Source organism: Panulirus ornatus, chromosome 48 (assembly GCF_036320965.1).
Source record: "Panulirus ornatus isolate Po-2019 chromosome 48, ASM3632096v1, whole genome shotgun sequence".
In the NCBI taxonomy this organism is placed as follows: domain Eukaryota; kingdom Metazoa; phylum Arthropoda; class Malacostraca; order Decapoda; family Palinuridae; genus Panulirus; species Panulirus ornatus.
This window is the reverse complement of record NC_092271.1, coordinates 254,257-267,120: the sequence shown is the minus strand read 5'-3', so window position 1 is coordinate 267,120 and position 12,864 is coordinate 254,257. Positions and strand designations below refer to the sequence as shown.

The 12,864-nt window shown below is 41.5% G+C and overlaps 1 protein-coding gene across 1 annotated transcript in view; it reads right to left on the bottom strand.

Moving 5' to 3' along the window:
* Positions 1-5,889: 5,889 nt before the first annotated feature.
* LOC139764047 (ileal sodium/bile acid cotransporter-like) overlaps positions 5,890-12,864 on the bottom strand; it is a 40,913-nt gene continuing 33,938 nt past the window's right edge. Inside the window, exons 3-5 of the mRNA XM_071690504.1 lie at positions 11,319-11,486; positions 10,791-10,886; positions 5,890-6,381 (exon numbers count right to left, since the gene is read on the bottom strand). Of these exons, the coding sequence (XP_071546605.1) occupies positions 6,193-6,381; positions 10,791-10,886; positions 11,319-11,486 (453 nt within the window). The 3' untranslated portion in view covers positions 5,890-6,192. The remainder of the gene's footprint in view (positions 6,382-10,790; positions 10,887-11,318; positions 11,487-12,864) is intronic.

The window sequence follows — 12,864 nt, the reverse complement described above, 5'->3', positions numbered from 1 at the left end:
TCAAAATCTTTTTCACTCCATCTTTCCACCCTCAAATTTAGTCTCCCACTTCTCCTCGTTCCCTCCACATCTGACACATATATCCTCTTGGTCAATCTTTCCTCAATCATTCTCTCCATGTGCCCAAACCATTACAAAACACCCTCTTCTGCTCTCTCAACCACGCTCTTTTTATTTCCACACATCTCTCTTAACCTTACATTACTTACTCGATGAAACCACCTCACAACACACATTGTCCTCATATATTTCATTTCCAGCACATCCACCCTCCTGCGCACAACTGTATCCATAGCCCACGTCTCGCAATCATAAAACATTGTTGGAACCACTCTTCCTTGAAACATACCCCTCTTTACTTTCGGAGATTATGTTCTCGACTTCCAAACATTCCTCAAGGCTCCCAGGATTTTCTCCCCCTCCCCAAATTATGATTCACTTCCGCTTCCATGGTTCCATCCGCTGCCAGATCCACTCACAGATATCTAAAACACTTTACTTCCTCCAGTTTTTCTCCATTCAAACTTACCTCCCAATTGACTTGACCATCAACCCTACTGTACCTAATAACCTTGCTCTTATTCATATTTACTCTCAACTTTCTTCTTTCACACACTTTACCAAACTCAGTCACCAGCTTCTGCAATTTCTCACACGAATCATCCACCAGCGCTGTATCATCAGCGAACAACAACTGACTCACTTCCCTACCTCTCACATCCACAACAGACTGCATACTTGCCCCTCTTTCCAAAACTCTTGCATTCATCTCCCTAACAACCCCATCCATAAACAAATTAAACCATGGAGACATCACACACCCCTACCGCAAACCTACATTCACTGAGAACCAATCACTTTCCTCTCTTCCTACACGTACACATGCCTTACATCCTCGATAAAACTTTTCACTGCTTCTAACACCTTGCCTCCCACAACATGCATTCTTAGTGCCTTCCACAGAGCATCTTTATCAACTCTATCATATGCCTTCTCCAGATCCATAAATACTACATACAAATCCATTTGCTTTTCTAAGTATTTCTCATATTCGTTCTTCAAAGCAAACACCTGATCCACACATCGTCTACCACTTCTGAAACCACACTGCTTTTCCCTAATCTGATGCTCTGTACATGCCTTCACCCTCTCAATCAATACCCTCCCATAAAATTCCCCAGGAATACTCAACAAACTTATACCTCTGTAATTTAAGCACTCACTCTTATCCCCTTTGCCTTTTCACAATGGCACTATGCAAGCATTCCGCCAATCGTCAGGCACCTCACCATGAATCATACATAAACTGAATAACCTTACTAACCAGTCAACAATACAGTCACCCCCCTTTTTTAATAAATGCCACTGCAATACCATCCAAACCTGCTGCCTTGTCGCCTTTCATCTTCCGCAAAGCTTTTACTACTTCTTCTCTGTTTACCAAATCATTTTCCCTCACCCACTCACATTGCACACCACCTCGACCAAAACACCCTACATCTGCCACTCTATCATCAAACACATTCAACAAACCTTCAAAATACTCACTCCATCTCCTTCTCACATCACCACTACTTGTTATCACCTCCCCATTTGCCCCCTTCACTGAAGTTCCCATTTGCTCCATTGTCTTAAGCAATTTATTTACCTCCTTCCAAAGCACCTTTTTATTTTCCCTAGAATTTAATGATACTCTCTTACCCCAACTCTCATTTGCCCTCTTTTTCACCTCTTGCACCTTTCCCTTGACCTCCTGCCTCTTTCTGTCATACATCTCCCACTCAATTGCATTTTTTCCTTGCAAAAATCGTCCAAATGCCTCTCTCTTGTCTTTCACTAATAATCTAACTTCTTTATCCCACCACTCACTTCCCTTCCTAATCAACCCACCTCCCACGCTTCTCATGCCACAAGCATCTTTTGCGCAAGCCATCACTGATTCCCTAAATACATCCCATTCCTCCCCCACTCCCCTTACCTCCTTTGTTCTCACCTTTTTCCATTTTGTACTCAGTCTCTCCTGGTACTTCCTCACACAAGTCTCCTTCCCAAGCTCACTTACTCTCACCACTCTCTTCACCCGAACATTCTTTCTTCTTTTCTTAAAACCCTTACAAATCTTCACCTTCGCCTCCACAAGATAATGATCAGACATCCTTCCAGTTGCACCTCTAAGCACATTAACCTCCAAAAGTCTCTCTTTCGCGCGCCTGTCAATTAACACCTTATTCAAAAACGTTCTCTGGCCATCTCTCCTACTTACATACGTATACTTATGTATATCTCACTTTTTAAACCAGGTATTCCCAATCACCAGTCCTTCTTCAGCACATAAATCTACAAGCTCTTCACTATTTCCATTTACAACAGTGAACATCCCATGTATACCAATTATTCCCTCAACTGCCACATTATTCACCTTTGCATTCAAATCACCCATCACTATAATCCGGTCTTGTGCATCAAAACAACTAACACACTCATTCAACTGTTCCCAAAAAACTCGCCTCTCATAATCTTTCTTCTCAAGCCCAGGTGCATATGCACCAATAATCACCCATCTCTCTCCATCAATTTTCAGTTTTATCCATATCAATCTAGAATTTACTTTCTTACACTCTATCACGTATTCCCACAATTCCTGTTTCAGGAGTAGTGCTACTCCTTCCCTTGCTCCTGTCCTCTCACTAGCCCCTGACTTTACTCCCAAGACATTCCCAAATCACCCTTCCCCTTTACCCTTGAGCTTCGTTTCACTCAGAGGCAAAAAATCAAGTTTCCCTTCCTCAAACATACTATCTATCTCTCCTTTTTCTCATCTTGGTTACATCCACACCCATTTAGACACCCCAATCAGAGCCTTCGAGGAGGATGAGCACTCGCCGCGTGACTCCTTCTGTTTCCCCTTTTAGAAAGTCAAAATACAAGCAGGGGAGAGTTTCAGGCCCCCCGCTCCAGTCCCCTTTAGTCGCCTTCTACGACACGTGAGGAATGCGCTTGAAGTATTCTTTCTCCCCTATCCCCAGGGATATGTATATATATATATATATATATATATATATATATATATATATATATATATATATATATATATATATATATATATATATATATACATATATATATATATATATATATATATATATATATATATATATATATATATATATATATGTATATATATATATATATATATATATATATATATATATATATATATATATATATATATATATATATATATATATATATATATATATATATATATATATATATATATGTGAATGCTACACACAAATCCATTTGCTTTTCTAATTATTTCCGCCCCCCCCAAAATATATATATATATATATATATATATATATATATATATATATATATATATATATATATATATATATATATATATATATATTTTTTTTTTTGCTTTGTCGCTGTCTCCCGCGTTTGCGAGGTAGCGCAAGGAAACAGACGAAAGAAATGGCCCAACCCACCCCCATATACATGTATATACATACGTCCACACACGCAAATATACATACCTACACAGCTTTCCATGGTTTACCCCAGACGCTTCACATGCCCTATTCAATCCACTGACAGCAAGTCAACCCCGGTATACCACATCGATCCAATTCACTCTATTCCTTGCCCTCCTTTCACCCTCCTGCATGTTCAGGCCCCGATCACACAAAATCTTTTTCACTCCATCTTTCTACCTCCAATTTGGTCTCCCTCTTCTCCTCGTTTCCTCCACCTCCGACACATATATCCTCTTGGTCAATCTTTCCTCACTCATTCTCTCCATGTGCCCAAACCATTTCAAAACACCCTCTTCTGCTCTCTCAACCACGCTCTTTTTATTTCCACACATTTCTCTTACCCTTACGTTACTTACTCGATCAAACCACCTCACACCACACATTGTCCTCAAACATCTCATTTTCAGCACATCCATCCTCCTCCGCACAACTCTATCCATAGCCCACGCCTCGCAACCATGCAACATTGTTGGAACCACTATTCCTTCAAACATACCCATTTTTGGTTTCCGAGATAATGTTCTCGACTTCCACACATTCTTCAAGGCTCCCAGGATTTTCGCTCCCTCCCTCACCCTATGATCCACTTCCGCTTCCATGGTTCCATCCGCTGCCAGATCCACTCCCAGATATCTAACACACTTTACTCCATCCAGTTTTTCTCCATTCAAATTTACCTCCCAATTGACTTGACCCTGAACCCTACTGTACCTAATTACCTTGCTCTTATTCACATTTACTCTTAACTTTCTTCTTTCACACACTTTACTAAACTCAGTCACCAGCTTCTGCAGTTTCTCACATGAATCAGCCACCAGCGCTGTATCGTCAGCGAACAACAACTGACTCACTTCCAAAGCTCTCTCATCCCCAACAGACTTCATACTTGCCCCTTTTTCCAAAACTCTTGCATTCACCTCTCTAACAACCCCATCCATAAACAAATTAAACAACCATGGAGACATCACACACCCCTGCTGCAAACCTACATTCACTGAGAACCAATCACTTTCCTCTCTTCCTACACGTACACATGGCTTACATCCTCGATAAAAACTTTTCACTGCTTCTAACAACTTGCCTCCCACACCATATATTCTTAATATCTTCCACAGAGCATCTCTATCAACTCTATCATATGCCTTCTCCAGATCCATAAATGCTTCATACAAATCCATTTGCTTTTCCAAGTATTTCTCACATACATTCTTCAAAACAAACACCTGATCCACACATCGTCTACCACTTCTGAAACCACACTGCTCTTCCCCAATCTGATGCTCTGTACATGCCTTCACCCTCTCAATCAATACCCTCCCATATGATTTACCAGGAATACTCAACAAACTTATACCTCTGTAATTTGAGCACTCACTCTTATCCCCTTTGCCTTTGTACAATGGCACTATGCACGCATTCTGCCAATCCTCAGGCGCCTCACCATGAGTCATACATACATTAAATAACCTTACCAACCAGTCAATAATGCAGTCACCCCCTTTTTTAATAAATTCCACTGCAATACCATCCAAACCTGCTGCCTTGCCGGCTTTCATCTTCCGCAAAGCTTTTACTACCTCTTATCTGTTTACCAAATCATTTTCCCTAACCCTCTCACTTTGCACACCACCTCGACCAAAACACTCTATATCTGCCACTCTATCATCAAACACATTCAACAAACCTTCAATATACTCATTCCATCTCCTTACATCACCACTACTTGTTATCACCACCCCATTTGCGCCCTTCACTGAATTTCCCATTTGCTCCCTTGTCTTACGCACTTTATTTACCTCCTTCCAGAACATCTTTTTATTCTCCCTAAAATTTAATGATACTCTCTCACCCCAACTCTCATTTGCCCTCTTTTTCACCTCTTGCACCTTTCTCTTGACCTCCTGTCTCTTTTTTTTTATACATCTCCCACTCAATTGCATTTTTTCCCTGCAAAAATCGTCCAAATGCCTCTCTCTTCTCTTTCACTAATAATCTTACTTCTTCATCCCACCACTCACTTCTCTTTCTAATCAACCCACCTTCCACTCTTCTCATGCCACAAGCATCTTTTGTGCAATCCATCACTGATTCCCTAAATACATCCTATTCCTCCCCCACTCCCCTTACTTCCATTGTTCTCACCTTTTTCCATTCTGTACTCAGTCTCTCCTGGTACTTCCTCACACAAGTCTCCTTCCCAGGCTCACTTACTCTAACCACCCTCTTCACCCCAACATTCACTCTTCTTTTCTGAAAACCTATACAAATCTTCACCTTAGCCTCCACAAGATAATGATCAGACATCCCTCCAGTTGCACCTCTCAGCACATTAACATCCATATATATATATATATATATATATATATATATATATATATATATATATATATATATATATATATATATATATATATGTGTGTGTGTGTGTGTGTGTGTGTGTGTGTGTGTGTGTGTGTGTGTGTGTGTGTGTGTGTGTGTGAGTGTGAGAATTACGTAATTTTCTGTCATCGTATATTCTGACACTTCCTGAAGATTGGACAACAGTTATATGTTTGATAATGTGCACAACTCCAACATCTTTGCTTGTTTTTCTTCGTGGAGAGGTAACGTTTTCTCACAGTCTAACCTCAATCTATTTCTTAACTTTTCATTAAAAATTTTCCAGTTCTCCTTCTTCACATGCACTTTGCTTGATTTTGGCAGTATGTACCACTGGGTAGTCATCGTCATCTTTGGAAAACTTCCGCTTGTAGAGCGTGAACAAGCCAATTCCCAGAAATGCCTCCAGTAATATGGTCAAAGCATACATTGATGGGAACAAAATCACCTGAGCTGTTACCTATGGAGAGAATCCTGCTGTTATTCTACCAATAGTCTGACTTGTGATCTTTATCATTATACAACACATGAACTGAGCAGAGGAGGATAACTATATACTTCCGGGTATTTTACAAGCATTCGGGTAAATCTTATCTTAGACATTATTCACATAACAGTGTGGAGGTGATGGTGACGGCTGATGATAGTGTGGAGGTGATGGTGGTACATGATGATAGTGTGGAGGTGATGGTGACTGCTTATGATAATGTAGAGGTGATGGTGACAGCTGATGATAGTGTGGAGGTGATGCTGACAGCTGATGATAGTGTGGAGGTGATGGTGACATCTGATGATAGTGTGGAGGTGATGGTGGCACATGATGATAGTGTGGAGGTGATAGTGACTGCTGATGATAATGTGGAGGTAATGGTGACAGCTGATGATAGTGTGGAGGTGATGGTGACATCTGATGATAGTGTGGAGGTGATGGTGACATCTGATGATAGTGTGGAGGTGATGGTGACAGCTGATGATAGTGTGGAGGTGATGGTGACATCTGATGATAGTGTGGAGTGATGGTGACAGCTGATGATAGTGTGGAGGTGATGGTGACAGCTGATGATAGTGTGGAGGTGATGGTGACAGCTGATGATAGTGTGGGTGAAGGTGGTAAATGATGATAGTGTGGAGGTGATGGTGACTGCTGATGATAGTGTGGAGGTGATGGTGACTGCTGATGATAGTGTGGAGGTGATGGTGACTGCTGATGATAGTGTGGGGTGATGGTGACTGCTGATGATAGTGTGGAGGTGATGGTACAGCTGATGATAGTGTGGAGGTGATGGTGACAGCTGATGATAGTGTGGAGGTGATGGTGGACATCTGATGATAGTGTGGAGGTGATGGTGACAGCTGATGATAGTGTGGAGGTGATGGTGACAGCTGATGATAGTGTGGAGGTGATCGTGACAGCTGATGATAGTGTGGAGGTGATGGTGACTGCTGATGATAGTGTGGAGGTGATGGTGACAGCTGATGACAGTGTGGGAGTGATGGTGACAGCTGATGATAGTGTGGAAGTGATGGTGGTACCTGATGATAGTGTGGAGTTGATGGTGACAGCTGATGATAGTGTGGAGGTGATGGTGACAGCTGATGATAGTGTGGTGATGGTGGTAAATGATGATAGTGTGGAGGTGATGGTGATTGCTGATGATAGTGTGGAGGTGAGTGTAACTGCTGATGATAGTGTGGAGGTGATGGTGACTGCTGATGATAGTGTGGAGGTGATGGTGTTACATGATGATAGTGTGGAAGTGATGGTGTTATATGATGATAGTTTGGAGGTGATGGTGACAGCTGATGATAGTGTGGAGGTGATGGTGGTACAATGTGATAGTGTGGATATGATGGTGACAGCTGATGATAGTGTGGAAGTGATGGTGACAGCTGATGATAGTGTAGGGGTGATGGTGACAGCTGATGATAGTGTGGGGGTGATGGTGACATCTGATGATACTGTGGAGGTGATGGTGACAGCTGATGATAGTGTGGAGGTGATGGTGGTACATTGTGATAGTGTGGATATGATGGTGACAGCTGATGATAGTGTGGAAGTGATGGTGACAGCTGATGATAGTGTGGGGGTGATCGTGACAGCTGATGATAGTGTGGGGGTGATGGTGACATCTGATGATACTGTTAAGGTGATGGTGACACCTGATGATAGTGTGGAGTTGATGGTGATAGCTGATGATAGTGTGGAGGTGATGGTGACAGCTGATGATAGTGTGGTGATGGTGGTAAATGATGATAGTGTGGAGGTGATGGTGATTGCTGATGATAGTGTGGAGGTGATGGTAACTGCTGATGATAGTGTGGAGGTGATGGTGACTGCTGATGATAGTGTGGAGGTGATGGTGACTGCTGATGATAGTGTGGAGGTGATGGTAACTGCTGATGATAGTGTGGAGGTGATGGTGATAGCTGATGATAGTGTGGAGGTGATGGTGGTACATTGTGATAGTGTGGATATGATGGTGACAGCTGATGTAGTTGGAGAGTTAAATGATGATAGTGTGAAGGTGGGTGGTGACTGCTGATGATAGTGTGGAGGTGATGGTACGCTGATGATAGTGGGGAGGTGATGGGTACTGGATGATAGTGTGGAGGTGATGGTGACTGCTGATGATAGTGTAGGAGGTGATGGTAATGCTGATGATAGTGTGGAGGTGATGGTACTGCTGATGATAGTGTGGAGGTGATGGTAACTGCTGATGATAGTGTGGAGGTGATGGGTACTGCTGATGATAGTGTGGAGGTGATGGTGACTGCTGATGATAGTTGAGAGGTGATGGTGTACTGCTGATGATAGGTGAGGGGGGTGCAGATTATAGTGTGGAGGTGATGGTGTTACATGATGATAGTGTGGAGGTGATGGTGACAGCTGATGATAGTGTGGAGGTGATGGTGGTACATTATGATAGTGTGGAGATGATGGTGACAGCTGATGATAGTGTAGAGGTGATGGTGACAGCTGATGATAGTGTGGAGGTGATGGTGACAGCTGATGATAGTGTGGAGGTGATCGTGGTACATTATGATAGTGTGGAGATGATGGTGACAGCTGATGATAGTGTGGAGGTGATGGTGACATCTGATGATAGTGTGGAGGTGATGGTGAAATCTGATGATAGTGTGGAGGTGATGGTGACAGCTGATGATAGTGTGGAGGTGATGGTGACAGCTGATGATAATGTGGAGGTGATGGTGACACCTGATGATAGTGTGGAGGTGATGGTGACAGCTGATGATAGTGTGGAGGTGATGGTGACAGCTGATGATAGTTTGGGGGTGATGATGACAGCTGATGATAGTGTTGAGGTGATGGTGACATCTGATGATAGTGTGGAGATGATGGTGACAGCTGATGATAGTGTAGAGGTGATGGTGACAGCTGATGATAGTGTGGAGGTGATGGTGACAGCTGATGATAGTGTGGAGGTGATGGTAACATCTGATGATAGTGTGGAGGTGATGGTGACATCTGATGATAGTGTGGAGATGATGGTGACAGCTGATGATAGTGTGAAGGTGATGGTGACATCTGATGATAGTGTGGGTAGTGGTGAATTAGATGTGTGATGATGTGACAGCTGAGATATGTGGAGGTGATGGTGATTGATGATAGTGGGTGATGGTGGAAAATGTGATAGTGTGGAGGTGATGGTGATTGATGATAGTGTGGTATGTGCGGTGATGTAGGGGTGATGTAATGATGATGGTGTGGAGTAGTGTCTGAAAAGATAAAGGTGTGGAGTGAGGGGTTGACATTTGTTAGTGGGAGTGAAGTGTGAATAGTGTGTGGTATGTGTGATAGTGGTAAATGTGTTTAGTGTGGAGGTGTGGTATGTGTTATATAATGTGGAGGTGATGGTGAACTGATGATAGGTGGGGTGAATAGGTCGACATGTGATGAAGTATTGGAGTGAGGGTGATGATCTAGTGTTGATATCAGTGTGTGGAGATAGTGTTGAAAGTGTAGTGGAGTGATGGTGACACTGATGATAGTGGAGGTGATGGTACATGATGATATGTGGTAGGTGATGGTGACAGCTGATGATAGTGTGGTAGTGGATGGTAAATGATTGATAGTGTGGAGGTGATGGTGTACATGATGATGGCATGAATGGTGATGGTAATGATGATGGTGTGGATCATATTGTCATGATGATGGCATGAATGGTGATGGTAATGATGATGGTGTGGATCATATTGTTCATGATGATGGCATGAATGGTGATGGTAATGATGATGGTGTGGATCATATTGTTCATGATAATGGCATGAATGGTGATGGTAATGATGATGGTGTGGATCATATTGTTCATGATGATGGCATGAATGGTGATGGTAATGATGATGGTGTGGATCGTATTGTTCATGATAATGGCATGAATGGTGATGGTAATGATGATGGTGTGGATCATATTGTTCATGATAATGGCATGAATGGTGATGGTAATGATGATGGTGTGGATCATATTGTTCATGATAATGGCATGAATGGTGATGGTAATGATGATGGTGTGGATCATATTGTTCATGATGATGGCATGAATGGTGATGGTAATGATGATGGTGTGGATCGTATTGTTCATGATGATGGCATGAATGGTGATGGTAATGATGATGGTGTGGATCATATTGTTCATGATGATGGCATGGACAATGATGGTAATGATGATAGTAAGGATCATAATGGTGATAATAATGACAAGGATGGTAATGATGTCAGCAAGGATCATTATGACGATGATAATTATGACAATTATCATGATGGTAATGATGAAGGCAATGATCATCATCATCATCATGATAGTGGCCAGGATTATGGTAATAATAATAATGGTGTTGTGGGATACTTACGACCGGATCAGAGAAGGAGAGAATTATAATGGTAGCAGCGACTGCCATGTTCTGGGAACCAGTTTCTATACCGATGGTGCGTGCCATACGATGAGACTGGGGAGGACAACACCACTAATGACTCACTCTCTCATCCAACTGCTTAAACCTAATCCTACTCAGATGAAATTACATTTTCTTGACTAGACTCGATTTCTACATGTGTGGTCAAACTGAATAATTTGGAAAATTTTACAGTACGATAAAATTATGATGGGATATTGTTCACATGATATATGGTTGCCATAATGAAAGGTACGATCCAGTGGTGTAATAATATTTGACCTTGAAATATTAATGAAGACTGATAAACAACTGATCATATCATTCGTCTGTAACATTCTTGCTTATCTAGTTTCTTACACCAACACAAACAGCCATGAAAGGACCCAATGGTCTGTTGCTATCTGAATTCGTCTGTCTTCATGTGTTTGTAGAGTATAAGACTACTACAAAGCAGAGCTGTACCTGGTAAATTTTGGGACTAACCTGGCAAGAAACTTTGGCTAAACAGTAGGCAAAGATGAAGCCAAGGAAGGGCAGAAGGAGGGAAGCGAGGACGACCAGAGGAGTGACCATCTTGATAGCTTCCCAGAACAGGATGAACGCGACTACTGACGCAATCACGGCGCCCAACCAGCCCACAATGCTCGCCACCTGCCACACAGTATGGAAGACAAATGAGTAATCTTAGAGAATGATGCCCAGCACAGTGTGTCATGCTGTGCACACAATGAATGACAACTTCAACAAAAGAAGTGGTGCAACATGGATTATGGCACTGCAAAAGTCTATTGCAACAATAAAGTGTACAATGCACAAAGCTCAGTGACATGATTTATTGTTTGACATTGCACTACTAGATGCACTAATAGGTTTCCAACCCTATGTAGTGCCGTGCACACAACATAGCATGATACACAAAATATATTACTCCAGTACAGCTTATTTCCTCTCACAGAACCCAGGAGATTTGAAGGGTATTGCAACATAATTTGACATACATAGTGCGCTATGAAAGGTTTAGCGACGAATACAGTCAAATTCCTAAGTAAGATATTCTGCTACTTTGCTTCAAAGTTAGTTTCTCCTAGAATCAAGATAGTGCTATACACGAACTATTTCATCATATACATTTCAGCAGCTCACTAGATTAATGCTACACATAACATCATAGTGAGTGTCTATTTGTTTTACGATAGAAGAAGCTTAGTGTCAGATATAGTGAAGTGCTACAAGCATCACCATACCCTTGATATAGTGTCCCAAACATCTTATCAACATACACATGATATAGAGTCACAATCATCTTATCATCATGCACATGATACAGTGTCACAATCATCTTATCACCATACACATGATATCGTGTGACAATTATCTTGCACCATACACTTGATAGAGTGTCACAATCATCTTACCATCCTACACATGATACAGTGTCACAATTATCTTATCACCATACACATGATAGAGTGTCACAATCATCTTTCCACCATACACATGATAGAGTGACACAATCATCTTATCATCATGCACATGATACAGTGTCACAATCATCTTATCACCATACACATGATATCGTGTGACAATTATCTTGCACCATACACATGATAGAGTGTCACAATCATCTTACCATCCTACACATGATACAGTGTCACAATTATCTTATCACCATACACATGATAGAGTGTCACAATCATCTTACCACCATACACATGATAGAGTGTCACAATCATCTTACCACCATACACATGATGTCACAAAACATTTTATCAACATACCCATGATATAGTCATAAACATCTTATCAACATGCACATGATATAGTGTAACAAACATATCATCATCACACATATAGTTCAGCGCCAAACAGTTAAGGAGGAAGAGGGTATCTTGCCATACACTTGATAAGTTTTCTTTGTGGTTCAGTGCTACACAATGTATTGTGTCAATGCCAAAATACCATATGGATGCTACTGTAAACTAGAACATTGTCACAGAAATGTTACTGCTACTTAATGTTATATATACAA